At 40.7% G+C, this 23,133-nt stretch overlaps 1 protein-coding gene across 9 annotated transcripts in view; it reads left to right on the plus strand.

Annotated features, from left to right (window-relative positions):
• LOC125774748 (apomucin) overlaps window positions 1–23,133 on the plus strand; it is a 64,617-nt gene that overhangs the window by 26,633 nt on the left and 14,851 nt on the right. For all 9 annotated transcript variants that reach the window (XR_007421112.1, XR_007421113.1, XR_007421114.1 and 6 more), the window contains one exon: window positions 5,840–6,013. Coding sequence is in view for 5 of the 9 variants with exons in the window: in XM_049444934.1 (XP_049300891.1) it covers window positions 5,840–6,013 (174 nt within the window). In the remaining 4 variants the exon portion in view is untranslated. The remainder of the gene's footprint in view (window positions 1–5,839; window positions 6,014–23,133) is intronic.

Genomic DNA, 23,133 nt, shown 5'->3' on the forward strand with positions numbered 1-23,133 from the left:
GGATCGTCTGATTAAAATTAATTTGAAGCAAAACAAAAAACTTGCATTTTCTCGAAGACCTTCAGGTCGATCGTGGACAGGACAACTTTCATCAAATTGCGCTTGTCATCAACTGAATCATTCCATTTCCGTTCTGCCCATTTGCAGGGAATTTTTTTTAGTTCACGAATTCCCAATTTGGTGGAGCTTTATAAAATGACTAAGAAGTTGACCACCACAGTAAAGTGCCGATGATAATTATACATTCCGGTGCAACATTGTTGTTTTGCGGGTTCTGCTGTGTCTGGCAAGACGTCTTGATTTGTGCAACATGTTCCCTTTTGTCGAAGTTAAACAATGTATTACGTTTACCATATTGCGCAAACACGGGTATCGATTGAAGGGAATAATGGTTCGGAACATGATGATGATGTAGTGTCTACTTCCAAAAATGGCTAATAACTACTCGTGCGATGGACGCTAGTATGCACAAGCACACAGAAGCAGTGCTCTTACGATTACGTGACATTGTCACATAGAAAAGGGCAGTTAGACCCTTCGCCACCGGCTCACGCCACGGGGAAATTCAATGCCTTTATAGGGGGAGTGCACGTTACGCCTGAGAGAGTCTGCTCGCTGTGCAGTGCGTTATGAGCGATATGCCACTGTGTGCCACCCACAGCCAAGGAAACTATTGCCGCAATTGTCCGCAGTGATTTCAGTCCTTCCGGTTGACGATTCGTGTGTTTAGTAGTACAAACGGCGGTGCCGTTACGCACAATAATCTTTCCACCCAACTAGCGTATGTCAGATTGTGCACCGTTGCTCCACTTGTCCCCGCAAACCTTTGTGAGACTTGTGTGGGTGAAATATTATTATGAAATTTTGGAATTAGTTACGCATCGATTACGGCGCCCTAGAGCACAAATGTTGGTATACCGGCGGTGAGCTACGTTTCCTCGCCGGTAAGCGCTGTTTAACAAACCAGGTAATTATGATACACTGTCGAACTTGTCGAACCTCGTATATGGAATCATTCGTCTGGTTCGCTAACTGACCACAAGCATGTGAAACATTGCCGTGTAAAGAAACCCTACAAGACTCTTCCCCGTTCGGGAGTGTCGAGTCTCTGGTCTAAAGGATAGGATCTTTTTTTCCTGGGGGCTGTAGGTCATCCCTTAACAGGAGCCATGTTGAAGTTGTAACCCCATAGCGTATGTGAGGTGCAAATTTATACCCAATAAAGAAACGCATTCGCACACCGTATGCAGAGACCGGGCCCTTTTTACAGAAACCAGCAGCTGTGCGGTGATAGGAAGAAGCCGGAAATACTCTCACGAAGCGTTCAAAATGTATGAGGAAAAAATGAATGAAAAAAGCAAGTAAATAAGGGAGGTTAGCACTGGCTCACACATCATCATTGACAGCAAATCCGCAGCAGGCTCTTTGTTCACTGCAACCAGTTTCAAAGGCATAACACTAGCGGAACACACTAGCTGGGGATGGTAAAGAAGCGAGCGATGAAGGGAACGATGATGGGGTCGCGAACTGCCTTGAACTTATTTCATATCGCTCTCGAGCTCGCACTGTACAAAGCATGTGCAAAGACTGTTTGTCTGGCAGTGGGGGGCAAAACTTGGTTGGAGTTGTGTGGCAGATATGGCAGTTTTTATAAGGTACGAAGTGGTGTCTCTACAGGCTCTCTGGTAGTATCGTTTTATGCAATATTGGTTCAATAAAAAAGCGAGCTACGATTCTGTAATTAACAAATATTTTTTTCAATCACGGTTGTTTACTTTTCTTACATTTTTTTAAAAGTTGATAATACCGTACCGTTGTTAATTAAAAAATACTTATTTGATGTAGTAAATGGTTAGCACAAATATGGAAATAATGTCATAAATTGTCTGACAGCTGTCAAATTTAACACTGGGATTTGTTTGCTGTCAACGCTACGAATAATTAAGTGTCAACATACGACTTAAAAGCGACTAATATTCAATTCACTAATCTTTATTCTAAAATGTCAACAAAAACATAGGAAATTGATATTTCACGTAAAGCAATCGACCTTTTCTAATTCCTCCTGTCGTTGATATGAGATAAATTTGACAAAAAAAAAAGAATTGATAAAAAACAAATTTCTTTTTGCTGTGAACAATAAAAGGCTAAATGTTTCAGTTGGTTCCGTCCGATGGTTGTGACGTTAAACACAGAAAACACTCACACCATAATAAAGGTGGCACTATTCATGACAACCTTTGTGCCACTTAGTCACAAACGCGGGCATGTTCGTTGACATTGCTTCTCCTTCCTTCCCTCATCAAACCATCCCAGGCGTGCGTTAATGATCAGGTACCGTACTACGCACCGTGGCAGCGGCGCGGTATCGACGATCGCAGGAGTACATTGACATCGATCATGTGCTTTCCGTTCTCCAGCACCCCTGTTTGAGCTTATCGTTTTCGTGCAGATCTTGTTGAATGTCGCACGCGCGGTTCGCAACAAAGCCACCACGCAAGCAAATTGATGGCGTACGGGAAACCATTTTAAATCGAGATGATTAGACGTTCGTTCACAAGTTTTGACGTTTAGCCTGGATCTCAGTGCGAGAGCCGGATCGCGTATGTTATTGACCTTAAGGTTCGCTGTTGACGTTTCTACGTGTCATTTCAAGTTCTTGAGTGATTTTTAAACATTGTTAACTCCTATTTGTCCTATTTCATGTATCGTTCTACCATTCCATAGCACAAACCGTCCAACATCAATCCATTAGTCCACATTATCGGACACCCACTCACTTTTTGCACTCTTAATGCGTTCGTTCAACAGCTTTACTGGCAGATAATATTTATAGCTCATCCATTGGTAGCTATTTATTATTTGCTATCGGACGCTTTCGCACCATTTGGTACTGAGCGGGCAGCAAATGGCTCTTGCGCTTCTTTTCACGTGCAATGTGCAAGCTTTTGTACCGTGACCATTTCGCACATCGGATGCGCAAACATTAGTCACGTTCATTCGGTGATCGCGGTATGGTTCATTTGTCCACTTTCCAGCCGTAGATGGAGCCAACCAGGCAATCAACGTACAATTGGTACTCTGTTTGTGGTTACCCTATGCACACCCACGCACCTTGGGATGGCGTCATTATCTTTGCGATACTTAACCGACTGCGGGTCACATATGCATACGAGTTCTATCTATTTTTATTATATGTGAAGAAGAAACTTAAGAAGGAAAAGTTGCGTTATTGATTGCTCGTGTTTCTAGAATTTTGTTTTGAATTTGTACTGATTTATTAACAAGCGACTGACCCTGCCGTCGGTGGGATTCTTCGGGTCAGGAATCGTAACACCCTAATCAAGTAAGCCTCGATCGCGTGCTAGTTGCAAATTTCCACTCTCTGCCTCATCCAATTTGTGTGCTTCTACTGCTTTCGATTATGTCGATCGCTGAGAGAAATCGTGAAGTGAAAACATATATAATGAAAAAGGACGTTACAATGCTAAAGAGAAGCCATTTTCAGACACAAATAATGACACGTGTGACAATTTATTTAGCGACGAAAACAACCCTTCTCGGTCAGTGTATGCATATGTTACGTTTGTAGCTGTGGCAGAGATTGTGCCGTGTGGGAAATATTTAAACATCTCTTCATCACCGGCACAAGTGAATCTGCCTTCGGTAGGTGTGTGTATACGGGGATATGTTTATAGCTGGACCACAGTATGTTTAGAAAAAAAGGTTAAAAGGGTTACGCGATGGAATGCACCGTCGATCGATCGATCATACTAGTTTGTTAGTGTGTTTTTTTTCTTCCTTCCATTCCACATCAAAGACTCAAAAGAAGGTGGTCGATCCATAGGAAATGCTGTCGGCGCGTGTTGGTAGCTCACAATGTAGTTTACGCCAATGAATATTAATTGCCATTGCGCCATCAAATGTGTGGGGAACCTTCACACCAAAAGCACCACTATGCTGCTTTCACTTGGTCTTTCTTGGTTTTGTGTGTATTTATTCGCAACTCCAAAATGTGTTTATGATGAATGTATTTTTTTCGTTTTATTTACGCTTCTTGGACAAATAACTGATGCGCGTTGTGTGTTGATTCTGGCGGTGTTTTTTTATTAGTATCCAAAGTTTCGATAGAATTCAACGATACATTTGAGGGAAACAAACGTCTCGGGGGGGTTTTTTATGACGGCACTCCAATTTGGGTGCTGAAGTAGTTCTGAAGTTGTACTAATAAACCATCAACTAATAAACCACCCCTTGTCATCATCAACAGAAACTAAACTCATTCGGTAAATGTGTACATTTGCGTTGTTTAAATTGAAAAAGACGCTGTACTCCACATTGCGCTTGGCTCTTACAATCATTTTTACATTTGTACTTCTTATTACACTTTGTGTCTCCATTTTTTTTTGTATATGTTCCGGTTCGCTTCCGGCGCATTCGTACCTCCGCATAGTTTCTTCCACTTTTCAACCACTTCATTTTCCACCGATTGTTCCATAACAAAACTTAAAAAAAATACGAATGTCATCTTAATTAAAGCAACACTCACTTCGCTTTTCGTTGGGTTCTCTTTCGGCTGGTAAGCTTTAGGTGGCGTAATTAGATAGGTAATTATTATCGCAATTGTTCACTATGATCTCGTCCCCCTCCCCCCGAACTTCTTCATCAAATTTGAAGTGCTGAAGATCGAACCAAGCGCCAACACTAAAAAAGGTCATTTGCTTGATGATATTATGTTTATAACAACATGCATCCACATGTTGTTTGCTGCGTAGGGAAATCATCACGAAACGAACGATTTGTTGTTTACTGGCCTTCCAAAAAAAAGCATTTGTTTCCTGTTTTTTTTTTCTTCTGTTGATGAAAAAATGGAACCGACTGCATCATTAGCAAGCGACTGTCTGGTAAATTGAATGAACAAACTGCTTCTCTACCGAATGATCATCGGAATGGACAATGTTTTCTTGTTTATTCTTGAGCTTGAATCCATCGTTTGACAGTTTACCACTCTATTTCGTCGGCTTGTGTTTCGTTGGGACCGTCAATTGAATCGTTTCGTCGATGCTATCTTAACCGTAATGGTGTAGCATCGTAGTACATTTCCGTTTTCGGCTTACGAACCTTGAGTTTCAATTTCATTTTAATTAAAAGTCATTTCACAAGCGATTTTTTGTTGTTGCAAATTTCTATCTGATCGTGTCACGTTAGGCCGTAAACATACTATCCGACACTTGTTCAGTGTTGAGGAGAGTTTTTCCCTGGCGATTCATTTCCAATGACCGGAAGCAACGACGAAACGAAAAAAATAAAACATCATCATTAAGAGCGTTAAGCGATTCTGAACCGTTTTCCCGCTGGCTCGTTCGTAAAGCAAAAGTTACACGAAATGGAAAGAAAAGAGAAATACTTGCAAACGCAGAAATCCGTGCGATAAACCTGTCGGGTTTTTGGGGGGCGCTGTTCAAGTTCGAAAACGTTCGTGACCTCATTTTATTTTCTGCACAGGGTGTAGCACTAATTGCTATTTGATAACGCTTGCTAGAATTTCTAATTTACTTGCGCCGCAAGTTGTTTTACCTTCTTTCTTGAAGAATTCCAAAACAAAAGCTACAAAAGCCACCCCCACGGCAGAAGTAGGGTTAGCCCCGTTGTAATTTGTTGTTAATTTTGTGCTTTCGCAGGTTCTTTGATGGAAGGGAGTGATTTAATTTTTTTTGTCTCTTCTATCTTCTGGCTTTTGGTTTAAAGTTTTATGGTCCCTTCCCACATTTTTCTGCTGCCGTTGTCACAAATGATGCAAACATTAATGGAAACACTTATTTTTCCCTTCTTATTTCAGCCTGGCGAATCCGGTTTCGTGGTGCTGGGCGACCTGACACTAGAAACCTCGACCGATCCGGACGATGGTTTGCCTACCGGGCCTCCATCGCCGTGCAACGGTGAATTTGCCAACGCCTACATCGTGATCAATGGCAAATCGAGCATGAGAAACAAGACTAGTAGAAGTAATAAGGTAAGTGTGCGAAAGATTGGTCGAAAGCTGAGTAACCACGGCGGGAGAGGAAACCTTTTTTTTCTTGTGCGTTTGGAATGGTTTTGCTTTTCTTCGTTTGTGTATCATTTATCCGATGAAATCTAATTAGTTTGCAATTTACGTGGAAATTTATTACGAAATAGAACCAACTTTATTGCATGTTTGACAACATTCCTTTTCTCTAAAAGGGTTGGGTCACTTAACGTAATGGTACGCTTACTCTTATTGAAGTTTTGTGCGTTTCAACTGCAGGCGATCCCATGGTCTTATGTCGCGGCATTTGGATTTATGCACCGACAGTCGCAGTTCAAATCTCCGCTCCGACTAACTAATCAGATTTGTTTGGGGGAAAATGCAAGAGAATTTAGAATTAAAAACTTATAACGAGGAAATTCGAGAAATTTAGTTTTGAAAATGCACCACTTTTCTCTCTTTGCATTCCGCGTATTTTCTTTGTAAAATTTACAAAAATAATAATTAAAAAAGCGAACAAAAAGTTTTTACAGAGGTTTTGTGCGCTGTTAAAGAGTTTCTGGCAGCTATTTTGCCAATAGTTATGAATTGTTTTGTCAACATGAAACGGGCTCCCTCTTATCGCTCTCTTTTCTCTTCAAACAACAAACGTTTCTAATGGTAAATATTTCTATTCCAACGCCCCTGGTCCACACACACGGCCCTAAGGTGGCCAGTTTTGCAAACAGCTTTTCAAGAGCTTCCTCTACCACTTGGTCGGTTGGCGGGATTGCTTTTCATCACTCTCTCGCGATCACGTCACGTGTGTGAGACGCGAACAAACATTCGTCCGTGTTTCTTTCCGTTTTGTGTTGATAAGCATACTACCACTCCACCGGCATTTATGACTCGCTACAACAATTTTTCCTTCCTGGTGCGGTGCACAAGCGTACGCAAAACGAACGGTGTGTGTGCGTTCGCGTATACATCGCCCGGTGCAAATTTTGGGATTCGGCATGCAATTTGCTGGTGAAGTGAAACTTTCACGGTTCTCTGTAGTTTTTTTTTTGCAAACGTGGCACACGCCTCAACCGTCGCCGGAAAATCAGCTTCATTACGGCAGCGTTTATATGATGGCAGTGCGGCCTCAATGGAAAGGAAAAGCTTGGCAAGACTGGCGGTTGGCGCGTTGCTACTGAAAAGGAAGCAAACAGTGTTGTCGGTTATTTGAGCATCTATTTCGAGTGGTTAGCCACTTCTGTACCACAGTGTGTGTGTGTGTGTGTGTTGGGTGGAAAATTGCTCCACCATCGTAGCGATGTTGAAGCCCATCTGCTGTGCCCACCCACCACCTCATCACCGTCCACACCCCAACCTGCCTACCTGGCGGGTGGTCTAAACATTTGCCGTTCCAAACCGTTTCAGCACGCATATGCACTCTCGATGTAAAGCCAGACAAACAGAGAAAAACCGCACGGCAAGATGCTGAGAAAAAGGAACTGGAAACGAACACAAAATCAAGAAGAAGAAAAAAACCAACACTCACAACCATCGATCGCGGTCTTTTCTCTCGTCTGGAAGATGGTTTTTCTTAATGAATGTTGAATCGCAGTTTTCCGCACCATCCATCGATACATATGCACAGCGCGAAAACAACCTCGATGTATGCGTCCAGCGTTGCGCATGTGAACGTGCGTTTAGACTTGTCCCCTGCCAGGCCTCTCCAGTCGTCGCCACATTCGTCGGCCACCTTTTTTCACTCGACAGCATAAATCCAGCGCAAAGGCGCGAGACGACGAAGCGTGTAAAATTCCGTTTCCTTATGTTGGAGGATGAGATTTTCACCACTCCCGACCGTCCGCACAAATGTACTGTAACGAAACCGAGTTGACGACGCCTTTGCTGCGTCGGGTGCCAGCGGTTTCGATGCCACCGGAAAAACAGCCCAACTCTGGCGGCGTGGTTGTTGGTCCAAAGAAAGCGAAGCGGATGATATTGGGGAAAATTTTATCGCCATTTATCGGTGTGCGCTTGGATAGTAGCTTCAGGGCGGCTGGCTGGTACTTTATGTCTGCCGCACCAATGGAAGCGTCGAGACCACATTTTAGAAGAAGATGCAGCGCCATGATTATCCATTCGCGATACCATATCGTAGTGTGGCTGCTGGTGTTAAATGGCAGAGAATAAATTTAAGAGCGTTTCGTTTATTAGTTTTCTTCGCCGCTTATCCCTAAGGCGTTATGGAAGAATTTATGTCGTCCTTTATCTGATAATTAAATAATTATTATTAATGTTATCATATTTTACTTAACATCTAGATATCGATTTGTCATTTTCTTATGTTTAAAATTTATTATCAAAATTTCGTTCAAAAGTTTTAGTAGAAAAAAATATTTGCAATAATATTGTGTACATATTTTTCTTTGAGACTTGCATTGAAGACAAGGATTTTGCTAATGTTTTGTCGTTTACATTGCAGTTGGCAACTAAAACCATTGTCTCGCCTCTTAGACTAATGAACCTTGAAGAGACAGCAAAGAAAAAATTGTCGACACCGTCTGGCAAATACATTCAGACAAAAGGCAATACAAATAAACTATCCGGCAAATCTTTCCCTAAACGAAGAGTTTTCAATTTCCCTCATCTGCAGCGGAGACGAGCAATTATCACATCCCACCCACCCACACTCCGGTTTTGTGCTGTCGATGTTGGCCGACATCACGTCACCTTCTCGTCAGTTTCTTCCTCTCATTTCCTCCCACAGTCTGTGCGTGTCCGTCCAGCACAGATGAGCGTCTTGTAATGCAGAAATGATGTGTCCATTTGCGGTCCATATTCGATCCCCGCCGTCTGTGTCTGGCGCGTGGAGCATTTTTTGAGTTGAAGAGAAAACCCGTATCGTGCGCGTGTTTGCTAAGCAATTTTCCATTTAAAGACAGATCAACTTGACGACACGGACACGTGGATGAGCATGTCGCTGCAAAACATTGCATTGTACAGGGCCGAAGAAGTTGCCTTACTGAGGGGGCTTTAGATCCTTTCCATACTTAAACCGGCTGACAGCTACTTGTCAATTGAAAACCGATCAGTCTCGTTATGGTGATGATGCCGAGAGAGTGAAACTTACACCGTTTGTTTTTTTTTGTTTTCTACTTACGATTGGAAAGTGAGGACATTAACCATTGAATGGACAAATTATTTAGCGAATAATGTGCATCAATGAGATAAACATCACGTAGTTTTTATTTATCATGATTAGTGTTAGTAGTATGTTGGTCCAATGTAGCGGTACAAGATTTAAGTATTTTATCTTATCTGGTCTTATTTGAGTATTAAAGTAAATAAGCAATCTTGCAAACAAAAACGTTTCTCCTTACATCTCTCTAAGTCTCCGTAGAAATATCTGACCTTTGCTCAGTTCAGGATTGTTCCTGGTTCCTTCTTGGTCATCGCTTTTGAATTCTGTATATTTACAAACACCAAGAAATAAAACTCGCATTCCTATGCAGATTGCAACTGCGGCAACTGCTCCATAAGACCGGAGACTTCGTTATGTTTAGCTATACTTTATTTCGTAGCAAAAGATAAGAAATGTTAGCACATGACTGTTACGAATGTCCAACGCCGACAGACAGTGTTGAGTGTGGGGTTTGTGAAATGAATTCGACCGGCTGAATTATTACAGCAAAAAAAAAAACAACTGTTTCTGCCTTTCTGCTGATAAGCGAATGTCATGTAAGGAGCAAAAACCCACCGGGATTACAATTGCAATCACAGTCAGTCGGACAGTTGCAAAACAGTGATTTGTTCTTTGTTTTTTCACCACCTTGTTTAACAAGCTTCCGGTAGCACAGGTTTAAAAGATTACAAATCAAACAAAAGTCACACAAAGAATGAAGAAATATCATTGATTGAAAAAAAAGATAAGATTTGTGACCCAAAATGGAATTATTAATTGAAATAATTAAGAAAGTTTAATTAACTGTCCTTGATTACAAAAAAAATGGAACGTTATTCATTGTTCAAAATTTTCTTTAAAATAGAAAAAATATCAAAACTAAATAAATTCATAATTCAAATAAATAACCCCAAACACCAATCCGATAAATTATAACTGATTGATTAAAATTTCCACTCGATCTACTTAAGACCCAAATGGTCGTATTATGCAGCAAATAAGCCCCAACGATGGGTGAAACTATCGCGTAAAGAGCCATATAAAAATGTAGATAACAATACGAGAACTAGTTTTGTTTGTTTACTAGCCTGCCGAAGCTCACACTTTGGTCCATCCATTTTGCTCGCTATCGAAAACTAATCCCTTCAGTGAAAGTGATGGGTACCGTTGCCGATGGCTTATGGTGATGGTTTTACTCTTTATGGCTGCATCGTCGCATCATTCGTTCGATGCAACGACGGGGGCTTATTTTTTTTTTGTTGCTTTTGCCATCTGAACAAACCTTTGATGGGGCTATAAACCAGGGTGTCTTATCTACTTTTCATAATTGCCCATTCGCGGCATTTGTTTTATCTGCGTAGACGAAACTGTGGCAAACGAAATGTGTTGGATGATCTTCGTTTTAAAGACAATTCTTATTAGTCGATTTACATTTAATTGGATCGTTGAACATTTCTCACGGAAATCGGCTACCGAAAGTTGGTTTCTCATTTTGTACTTGATCCCCGTGTATTAAAAGCTAACCAAGCCGCCCCTACTTTCGCAGCACGGGACGATTTTTGTAAACCTAACAGATTATTTGCTCAATTGGGGAAAAAGCGGAAATTGATGATGGCTGGATATTCATCATACTCACCGATCCGACAACCGACAACAGCATCCAAACGTGCAAATTAGTGCAATTGTTGCGGTTTCAAACGCACTTACGACATTCACGTACACCACAACAAACCGCGCAGTAGTCAAAAACGACGCAAAGAAAGGTGGAAGTTCGTACATGAGTTGTACGATGAAATAACACACATTAATACGCTGCACGCGTGCAGCCGTGGTTTTAGTGCGTGTAAAACAAAAAGAGGAAGCCAATGCAAACCACACGGGCTGTAGACAATCGGTGACGCTAACAATGTTGCTGGGAAAATGCCACCATGCCATAGCCCAACACCTTCACCAGAAGTGTAGCTCATGCTGTTTTGATACTGAGCGTTGATTTTGTTGCGCGGTAACGTTAAAGGTGGTGGTATTATGTTTGTCTGTCACGCATCAATAAATATCATGATACAATTTCCCTTTTTTTAGTGCATAAGCATCGACAGTACTACGCTAGTGTCAATACAATCGTACAGCGAAAACTAGAAGAAAGCATTTGTGGTTTAGTAACGAAAAATTACGTCTATTTTCAGTTCCTATTATATGACACCGTTCTTAATTTTTCAGTACTCTCTGTATGCAACAGGATTAGGTAAAGCGAATTTTCTACATATATCTTCCTATAGGGAAATGCAAATTTAGACGCCCTTTAGAGAATCGCGTAATCGAGTATTAAATACGCGGCAGTTAATACTGAAATATCAAATACGTTAGCGAATCGTCAAAAATAGATATAGGATCGCGTGCTGCGGATATCGAACGTCAGATTCACAGATTGTCATTGTGCTTTTGTTCGATAAGCTGTCGATTCTTTTAAAATATCATCTGAAATTTGATGAAAACTAAGCGATATGCAATTTTACATTGTTAATAATTTTTTTTTGTTCCTAGTTTCACATGCTCCCATTCCAGAATGTCACCCCAGATGACATTTGTTTAATTTTTTTTATCAAAAACTATTTTATAACTCAACTCCTCAACTTCAAACCTCTCATATGTAAACAGCGTGCCCATTTGACGTTTCATATAGATTGCACGCGATTCTATATAAATGTTATGCCGATTCGCTAACGAGTTTGGTGTTTCAATATAATATTATTAGTACACTGCCTTGTATTTGCATATTTTTTTCGCCGGTCCTATACGACAGGAACGAGTATCAAATCCCATTTAGACTGTCCCCTGTAGCAAGAACTGAATATCCTGTTGTGTGGTAAAAATAAGTCTAGCAATCCAAAAATGGCCGCATGACTGTTCCTGTTGAATAAATGTATCAACTGATCGTTACCGATTCATCGATCGCCCAAACCATCTTCAGGTGAAAGTCCTATAAAATCCCTTTACTCGCACTCTGGCACGCTGATTTCATTTTTGCAATGGTGCATGTTCGCTAGGGAAAGGTTGTAGCATTTGCTCGTTTAATGTGATTGATTGCATCATGATGCCAACGATTGCTTTTTTAATATCAGTCGCGCCCCCTGTGATTTGCGATTTTCTCACCTTCCAAAGAGCAAACACACGGAACATTGCGCAAGCGACGTGAAGCATAAAATACCATAGACAGCTGTTGTAGGGAGACACAATCATGGCACGGGTGTAGCACACAATGGTAGTACGAGAGCAATTGGGTAATAGAAAACCTGCATATTGATTGCTGCGGTAATCAGCGGCAGTACATCTTACCATCCCGGTACAAGCACACATTGTTTAAGAACTCATGCCGCCAACTGAGAGAAGTTGCTTGTTATATTGCTATTAATATGATTCGTATTTAAACGAGAAATCGGTATAGAATTATGGAAAACATTACTTTTCGTTAGTATTTACATATATATAATTTATTTACGTTTCATAAACGGATTGTTCGGTGTTATTTTCATGGCATTACCATAACGTTAAAATCTATTGAGACCACGCTATACGGCGAAGTAGGAAAGAATAAAAGTGATACACAATTTTTTGTAAATAAATAAGATTGTACGGTGATATTTTCATGACATTACCAACCTGTCAGAATGTTTGGAGCGTGTACCCAAATCGCTCAGTAATAAAGTAACACAATAGCCGAGCGACAATCGAGCTACAACTACAAGAATGAGGTCACAAAACAGCTTTCGGATTCGAAATTTGATCTAACTTTCGAGATTGTGTATCTACCTACCCTCATCACCACTACAACGATCGTGAATATTAAGGCCACATTCTTACCGTGCATTTTTATGTTGTATTCGTTGTTTACATCTTTCCATTTTCCCAAAGGACAGTTAAATCAGGTTTTTTGGTCGAACAACCAACGGTCAGAAAACAGTCTAAATGGGTCGGCGACGCACCTTTTCCGTGCCGGCTGGAAACACATACAAAAAAATGAGTCCAGTGACTGCTCACGGTTCATCGCGAATCATCGCGAAGCGCAGAACGACGTGCGCGCGATCCCTTAACCGAAAGCTGTGGAAACGAACCGAAGGGGGGAATGTCGCTTAGCGTTGGATCATGTTTCGTGGGGCATGGTGTGCAGTATTGTAAATTGTGCTCACTTGTTTGCTGCCTCGATCAGAGTCGAATGTTCTTCACCTGGATCGCGTCAACTGCCGTCTTACGATGGCGTAATTTCGGGCCACTGGATGCTGTCCAGTGGTTCGGAACACTTGCTTCGTGAGCCAAACCCACGGAGCAGCCACGTGTTCGAAAGGAAAAGGCACAGTGAAAACCATGGCTAACGTTCGCAGAGGGAAAGAAACCAGACGAAAGAAGAAGGTCACTCTCTTCTTCCTCCCTTCCGTTGCTGTTGGGGGTTCGCAGCTAACGGGAACGATCTGCTACATTTTCACTGCCAACCCTCGACAGAGAAAGAGACAAACCGCTGCGAAGGGATCGCTGTTAAGTGGAGTGTTCCAAGACGTACGGGGGACGTCAATCTGGAAACAGAACCGAGCATCGAGAAAGTTTGGAAGCAGCAAACGAGACAAGGCAAAAGTTGTAAGCTGATCGTGATCTTGAAGCGGTGTAGAATGGAGGAAGAGATCGTCTTAACCCGTTGGTTTCTGATCTGGCTGTACTGGGCGAAAAATCGTATCGAGTTCCTCCAAACCCCCGAGTGCGTTTGTGTGCATGTGGTTCTGCGTAAAATGTGATCCTCACACACATAGAAGCATTTTTATGAAGCGCGTATTGCAACGCATAAAGAGAAAGACCTGCTGATTACAACAGCGCACGTTAGAAAGAGAACAGCCAACGGAACGGAAGAAGTCAATCAATCCCTGCGGGTCTTCACCAGCAAAAGTCCGTTGCACATTTCGTTTCGTACATGCGCCGAGATGTGGTATGGGACAGATTAGGGAAGTTTGAAGCCATAAGTCAAAAGTGAGAAATATCCCCATAGTGAGAAGGCACGTACACTCACACACAAACTTGTGCTTCTTTTCGCGGTTTAGCGACCCGGAGGGCCCAACTGTTCTTGTTTCGATGGCGGCGAGCCTAACTGTACTTTATCTTTCCTTTTTTTGCGTATTGCGTATCGGTCGTTGTGTTTGTGAGCATCTTTTCTGTGCTCTTTAAGCTGGTGGAGCAAATTTCATCTCATTTACGCAACGTAATAATTCTGACCAGATGGTCGCAAAAGTAAGGGTTACTTAATATTGGGTTTGTATTTTCTTATTTTTGTGATCGAGATGACCAAGATATCTATCATCGGTGTGATGTTTCTACGTAGGAGTGAACATCGATCGCTACATTGGCTACAATAAATCATAACGTATATTTCTATGACTGACTTCACATTATAAATCACATCATCATTTTACTAGAAGATGCAATAAATCTTAGAAAGAACGCTGGATATTCGTGTTAATGAATATCGCTTTAACTTAGAAAGCTAATCGACAGCTCATGTCTTTCAATTAATAAGAAACCCAGTTTGCTAAATTTGTTAGACTTTTTGGAAACAATTATTTGCGGTGATAAGTGTTTATACTAAGATTAGAGTTACCTGAACCTGATTCAGATTCATTAATCCGAATAAATCTTTGAATTGGTTGAAAAACTTCGAATCTCTATTTTGAAGATTTATGAATCCTCAAAGAACCTACATCTTTGATCCTCAAAGACTGACGATTCTGCAACGGATATATAAAAACAAGCGAAATCAGAAATGGCAGTCGATCGCCTCATGAGTGCCATAAAATGAGGACAGCAAAATTCACCTCGGTCAGTTTTTACAATCGAATGCTTGCAGTATTTCGGTTATGTTTTCTTCTGGTGTGGAACAGTAAGAGGTCTGCCATTTTAGACCTTGTTGCCCACTTCAGATTTCATATGCATAAGATAAACATATTTCTTAAAATATGCCTTAAATCATAATTCCTTAGAGATTCAAGAATCAACGAGGGCTTATGAATGTATGAGGCTTCATGAATCTTTTGAGAATCAACTCATGATTGGAATGAATCTTCACTCAAGATTCATATAAATGACTCTTTGCATAATATTCGTTAAACATGATTTTTTTGTTATACAATATGTTTTTATCCAACTTTTGCTACCGTCACAATTTATTTTAATTTTTTTTCGCCTACATTTATTAACAACACGCGATATATCAGCTTCATATTGTTCTGTCAACCTATTCTGGTTTAAATCATTCTTAATATATTAAAAAAAAAACCTTTTCCAGAAGGAAAACAATAATATCCAAGTACCGGGTTACATCGATGTTGCCTCTTCCGCTTCTCGTGCACAGTTAAACACTTTATCAATGTCCACAACAACGGCTAACTGCAAATTAGCCGAGCACAGAATGTGATGAATCGCTTAAACGTGTGATACTGCACCAGAAGAAAAATATTATCAAAAAAAAAGGAAATTAAATTCATATGACAAAAAGTGCTTCTTTCTGTATCCCACGTGCTCTGCTGCGCTTGGTCGAGTGATGGATGTGTGTTCGGTGCGGGAAAGAATTGATACCAATGAAGAACTGCGCGTACCGTGAGGAAGTGGTCAGCTGCGTAGAGTAGAAGAAGAATCATACAAAAAACTGCTGAAAAAGAAAACATTAAACACAACCCATACCTAAGGTAGCGGATGGTTCAAATTTGATTCCGAGCAGGGCGTAAATTCGTGTTCCTTTTTTTGCTGCCTTGTTCCATTCGCACATTTATCAACATGCTCTTTTTTTTGGTGTGTAGGCATGCCAGAACATGGCTTAAAAACTGTTTTTGTCATTTTGTTAGCCCCAATTCTCTATTCTTGCATTTTTATCAACCTCATATTTCAAACGTTTCTGGTCGCTGTAATACGGGCGGTTTGAAAAATAGCGCTTTAATATTTTTAGTCACCCTTTTTTGTGCAAGATTTTGGAAATGAATACCAAAAAAAAAGAAAATTTTCATTCTTCATTTCCAGATCAACCTTCTCATTTCATTATGCCTGCAGCTCATTTTTACATAATTTCACCCGTTTGAATTTCATTTTTGAAAAACGGAAATTTTCCAATCCCTTTTCAAAACGTTTGTGTGTACGTGTGTCAGAAACACCAAAAATCATGTACCCGGCAATGTTACTGGTTTCTGTAACTGCATTCTCACATAATTCACCTTACATTCACCGAAAACGAATTGCGGAAGCACGTACAACCACACGCCGTACCGCCACGTTCGGGAAGTGATGAATGTGCACAGATGCAAATGATGCAAGCACATGAAACACTCGATACGAAAAATCGCATTCAATGGTTCAACATTGCCGCCTGCCACGGAAAGTGCGTTCAATTTAACTTCACTGCGCGTATGCTTTTTTGGATTATATAAATTAATTGTGGTTTTATTTGTTTAAAAAAACGCCAACCGTCAGCTGGCAGGCGGATTGGAAGCAGTGAACAGAACAGTTTGTCTTGTCTTCACCCACTGGGAAAAGAAATAATAAGAAATGGGGGCTTTCTATTTGTACCGCATAACTTCGATAGGATGTGCCATTTGTAACAATTGACTGCGATTTGTCCTTGTTTCTATTGGGTTAATGACAGATAACTTCGTCCAAATGACAGCTTTCTGTGTTTATGTTTTATTTTCAGAATGCTTGCTAATGAAGTTAACATTGTAGATGGAAAGCAGGATGATAATTTTAAAACTCGAAATGCTTATAATTCAACCTTCATTTTTCGGAACGTAAATTAGCCTTCAATTGTTCTTCTCGTGTGCACGTGTTCTCTTGTTATGCTTCACGTCCGCATGGCTCATGCGAGGACAAACCTACTCGCACACACTAATGTACACAATCGAAACCATAAAAGCAAAAGCATGCAATCCACATATTGAAACAGCACATCATTTAATGCACAACGAAAAGCGCATTATGTTTTGACATCATTGCCACATACACGTGACGGATACGACGCGGCAATATGGTGTCTTACCTCCGTGTCTTGTGATTGATGTGTATTCCCCCCCGGGTACTGCATGTAATGCGTATTAATCAAAGGGTGAGATTTTATGAATTTACAATGTGCTGCACAAAATGATGCATTGTCGTCTTGTCGTCATGCACAGTTGGAACATCACAACATTCTAGCGGGTTGATCTTTTACCCGTGCGAAAGTACTTTGTGTAGTTGCTTAATCCGATGCCACGCTTGTGCTCTTTTATGGCACTGACAAAATGAACTAGAACGAGACTGGATGGAATAAACTGTGCTTGTACTTACACTTGCGCCGGGTATGGTAAGGCGATAGGAAGAAAGGACGCGAAGGGACGAACGAGAAAATGTAGTCAAAATTACTTGCATCGTTCGATGCATTATGCAGATGATGTAAGGTTGCAGTTTATGTAATTTTATCTCCCATCTGTGTTGCTCTTTCACCCGTAGATATTTGCTCTCCATTCATTTCCTTCTAATATGGTACATCACAAACGTAATCATGTACTATTTTGGTGTTCAAGTTAGAACCACCTAAAGGAGTGATTTCTAAATGATAATGACGAGGATGGTAGGAAAGTTATGAACTCGATTATACCGATTTTCTAACACTCTACTGTCCACTGGATAAAATGATACGTTACCCAAAACGTCGGTCCTTAAAGTTGAGTGAGAAATACGAAAGGATCATAAAACTTTTTCAGCAACGTTTCCCTTTGCGTCATCAACTGTTTCAGCACGTTTTGTGCATGATTTGTGTACAGAAAGGCATGGAAGACATTATGCAGCTATGTGACCGCTTGTACGTCATCGTTTTCGGTATGTCAACCGAATGGGAAAAGCTTCACGAAGGGGTGGAATAATTTTGAATAATATATTTTTAACTCACTTTTCGGTGACAAAGTTCAGCCAAGTTCAGTGATCCCACACGCTTGAAATTGTGCTGTGAACAGACAAGGTCAAATGTCTCTTAAAAAAGTGGAAAAAGAAGATATCTTTCGGTTTGAAGCAGGTAGTGTTTGTGTGTATTTCTCATGTTAGCACCACCATCCCGTCACGTTGCATTTTGATTAAATCTAAAATTCCACAAGACCACGCTTAAGAACGTCGTAGCAACGAGAGGTCACACCTTTTTTGTCTTCCCCGTTCGTCTTCACCAGCTACACCTTTACCGTGTGAGAATATTCCGCCTGGAAAAGAAAGATGACTGAGAAAAAAAAGGGTTAGATTTGTTTCATTCTCCACGTTTTTCGGTGGGAGTTACCTTTTGCATTCCTTGGCGTGTGCCACCCGCAGTCCACGAACATAAATACTGGTGAGAATTGTCCGAAAAAAGTGGGAATAGCTTTATTTTCCACACCCAGTGACCCAAAAGTAGAATGGAAATGTTTTTATTAAACCGATTAAAGCAGTACTTTTGGTTTGAAGAATTTGGGAAAAGGTGGTTTTAATTATTTTCACTTGACGTTGTCTCGTTGTTGCTGTTCCGCTGCGAGAAGAACGCAAACATTAGTGTGTTTGAATGTTATGAGATGCAATTTCCTGGAATTCTCTTCCATCCCGAATGGAAGTGATGTTGGTGGTCCTGCTTTAAGCGTGTCGAAGCTCCAACAAAGGAAGACAAGCTATTGTGATGGAATTACAAACATTAGTGTCGCATCTTAACGATTATGTCGCTTCTATTCTATTCGGAAAGCATGTTTGAGATACGTGTATACATCTCTTTTTTGAAGTTCGAATATCATAAGGAAATTGAATTCAATATTAACACTTGTCGTTTGGTTAGATATGTATATCTTCCCAAAAACATCTCGCGAGTATTAGTTACAAGAAAATAAATTAATAATATCTTTAGAATTCCAGCAAAACCGTGTAGGTGTGATGACTAATGACATCCAGAGACAAGTAAAACGGGTGGAGCAGGTTGTATTGACTAAGGTCAAGATCACGATGACCACTATGGTTAATAAGCCATCAAAAAACACCCGGTACGAAGTAAATTTATTGGTGACTACCGTCGAAAAACTAAGAGTCCCACGCTTTTCTCCACAAAGTTGCCGATTGGCCTGAAGTATTTTGGATACATTGTCAATGGCCTTCGTGGACGTCGATAGCGTCCACGCAGTGGGTTTTGACTAGCGGTCTGTTGTGTAGGAAGAGAATATATCAAGTGGCCATAGTCCTTTATAGCACATTGGCTCGCCCAACGCCCTCTGCTTTCGACTCTCCTATTATGGTGTGAATCAAGTGCTGGATTGCTTCAGGGTCTTTAATTAAGATACACAGATTAGCCCCGTCCGTTGCGCTCTTTCGCTTGTGCAACTGGCAACTTCTAAAAGTTGTACTAAAACTTTTAGTGCATGCTCCGCTTTTCATTCTTAACTTATTTTAGATTCGTTATGATATAACTCAACTCGATCCTCAACGAAAGGGAAAAGAAATAATGCGATCCGATTAGTATTTTAATACACCGTAAGTAAATATATTCATGCTGATGACATCAAAAGCACACGAATGACATCATCGAAAAATGTACCACACAAATTGGATCATTGAAAGCGTCGTTTCCGTTTGGTTTCACCTCCATACCGGCTGTGATTGGTACGTTGACTCTTTCCTTGACTTGGCCCGGCAGTGGCCAGGTGGAAGCACGTGCAAGTTGTTTGCAATGCCGTAAAACCCCGAAACGCGCAGTTGTCACCTGTTTGGTATCCACGTTTCGCTCACATAATGTCCACCGAGCAGAGCAGATAGGAAATAAAATGTAGGATAGGAGTCAACCGAACATCCCCAGCTACAAATGTGATTGTTGCTGGTCGTTTTATTGCTGCCCTGCTATCGGTTTGCCCGTATTCCCCGTTCGCATTATGCATTATGTGCTGCAGCAAGAGGACCGCGACTTTGTGCGGTCATGCAAATCATTTGGCCGTGGTTATTCCGCGAGGCTCAATTTGCGTGACGGACACGAAAATTGCTGTATTGCGAAAACAATCTCTCTACAAACCCCAAACCAAGCTATCGTTTCCCGGTTTTTTTTTGTCGAACGCGTCTTAGCTAGGATACGGTGACCAACGGTGTCACCTTCGCTGATATCTTAAACACATAACCGTGCCATTTGTACATCGAGGCTTTAGGTGCAAAAAGAAAAGAAAATGCACTGGAAAATTTTATGTTTGGCAGCTCGTTGGCAAATTTTCCAAGCGAAAGTAGACGCGAAATAGAGGATTTTCCATCTTGTGATTGCTTTTGCCTGTCTGTCGTCAGTCACTGTCACCGTGTAGTGTGGTGGTACCACTTCCGCAAAACCGAAAATAACAAACATTAAACGAAACAAAACAAAAAAAAAAACAAAAGAAAAAACGTCAACCAAAAACCATACCGGAAGGCAATGTGAACATTATGCCGTCGTTTATGCAAATGTCTGCAAAAAGAAATGCGTTTTGGTTGTTGTTTTGTTTCTTTCGCGGGGCAAAAGATAAGGGAGGCTTTTCGTGTATTGTCATTTTGCGTTGCGCCTTTCGTTGTTGCATGAGTGCTTAAAACAGAGAAAAAAATATGTGCATATTGCAATGTGAGTCTGTCGTTTGTCATTGTGCTGTCAATTTGGGATGCATTATGCCCTTCGAGCGTCGTTTCTTGCTATGGTGCGCTTCCATAATGCTTCACTTTGATCACTTCAGCGAGACACAAAAGCAAAGGTTTTCACTAACACAAACAAAGCCAAACATTGGCAGTGAACGGCGAGGGGGTTACTACCCCAAATGGTGTTTGTCCTGCAGAAACCCTACGATTGCATGCGCGAATGCATTCAACCGTAACTGCAAACGATCGGGGAACCATCGATGGTGGAAGAGTGCAGTGCTGGCTTCTTGAAGGGCACACAAACGCCAAGTTGAAGTTGAACGTTAAAGTCACACTGGACTGTGGTACAAGGCGACTCTCGAGCTGCATACGATATGTGGTAATAATGTACACCATTTCGGCCATTGTGTGCTCCACCAGCAAACACATTTATCATACCGTCGCCTCACTATCGAGCCCCAGAGCACTTTCGTTCATACATAATTGTGGTTTGTCTTTGGTTTGGTTTTGGTGGTTAGGTGGTAGGGGAGCTGCAAGTGTGGCGACAAACTTGCGATGCATTGAATCGACTTTCGAGGTCGCATTTGAATGAATTGCAAAATTAGTAGAACGTAGATAGAAAAGCACTATGCAGACATTTGTCTTTCCCGGGAGTGGAACGTGCATAACGTACTTAACGTTTGGATGCATATAATATTGCATTATGAATGGTTCTTGCATAGCTGAAGATAAATGGCAATATGATACATTAGTATGCAAGTGTTACTACTGTCAAGAATGTATTAATTTTTCCTTTATTTACTTTTACTTTTTACTTTTACTACTACTGTTTTAATATTGAGTCTACAAGTAAGTTCTTGTAAGTAGAGTTCAAGTAAGTAGAAGTAAGTTCTACTCATCTATGTTATTGGTTGAACAAATAGTATTAACATTGAATTATTATGTTTGGGCATTTATATTAATGTTGTATATTTTTCGACCAATCGCGGTCATTTGTGGGCGTTACTTACACTTTAGAAGCGTTACTTTTTTTCTTAAAATAAAGAAAAGTGCAGTGTGACCCTTGGTTTTATTGATAATTGCAACCTTAAAAAACCATTCAAAAAGCCCATTGAGTAACCTGAACTTTAAAGTAAAAAAATGAAATATTCCCTTGCAAAAAGGTTATGTTCTGGATACGGTGGGATCACAATAATATCATATATTATGAGCTGCTTCCGAATTGCAGCGAAGAATGGTATCGAACACAACTGTTTCGTTTGAAGCCATCATTGAAGATAAATCGGCCATAGTATGAGACTAGACACAATTCAGAAATTTTTCCAAAAATTGAGAAAGACATTTTGTAAATATTACAAATTTTCTCCATAAAATCTCATGTTTTTAGAAAAAAAACTTATTTGTACACCCAATATTTTTATAAATGTCTTCACTGTAGTTTTGAACCTTTCGTCAACATTATGATTCACGCGTTTCGACCCTTAAATCAATAGTACAATCTCTACCTTAAACCCACATTGTACACTTACACTTACATATATTACGGTGCATTCAAGTGCATGCGTTTGCAATTTCTCTTGTTTCCCCTTGTTTCCTTTTCCTATCGAAAACAAAAGCACTACCAACGGAGTGCGTCTAGCACGGAGGTACGAGTTTCTCCCCTACTCACGCTTGTCGGCTTTCGTTTGCATATATTCTTGCCTTATTCCTATTAACCATGGTGCAACGAGTGCATGCGTCATTGTGTTTCCCATTTAAGGAAGGTTCTATAGCCTCACGTTTTTTCGTTCTCTCTGTTGGCGCCATCAATGTACCATTGCGAATGTAACCATTTTAAGCTCTTTCTTATCAAAGAATGGTCGTAAGAAAAACGGGCAAGCAAAGTAGTCCCGCCGTTGGCGGTGGGAGAATAGTTACCGGAAAATGAAAATAGAATGTGAATTCGCTTTCATTTGACTATTGTTGTTACCTGCCCACATGGCATCGATACTTCCAGTGGTCCAAGTGCAATTTCGCAATGCGAAGCACATTGCAATCGGTTTGTCTGAAGCACGTGCTGCCTTTTCGTCCATATCAGCCTAAGGTGGTAAGCACCTCGCAGTTGAACGATCCAATCAAACCAGGTGGCAAACGTTGTAATACCTTGACCAGTTGTGTGTTCCGGTGTGTCCTTTACAATATTGTCCATCGTGGCGTAATAAATCGCACCTTTTGCGCTTTTTCTTCTCACGCCACATTTCGCGAATATAGTTTATTTTAAAGAAATTAAAAAAAAATGTTTATTCAATAACAAAAAGAAAAGGAAGTAAACAACAGCATGTGTTGGCTGATG

This window comes from Anopheles funestus, chromosome 2RL, assembly GCF_943734845.2.
Source record: "Anopheles funestus chromosome 2RL, idAnoFuneDA-416_04, whole genome shotgun sequence".
NCBI lineage: Eukaryota > Metazoa > Arthropoda > Insecta > Diptera > Culicidae > Anopheles > Anopheles funestus.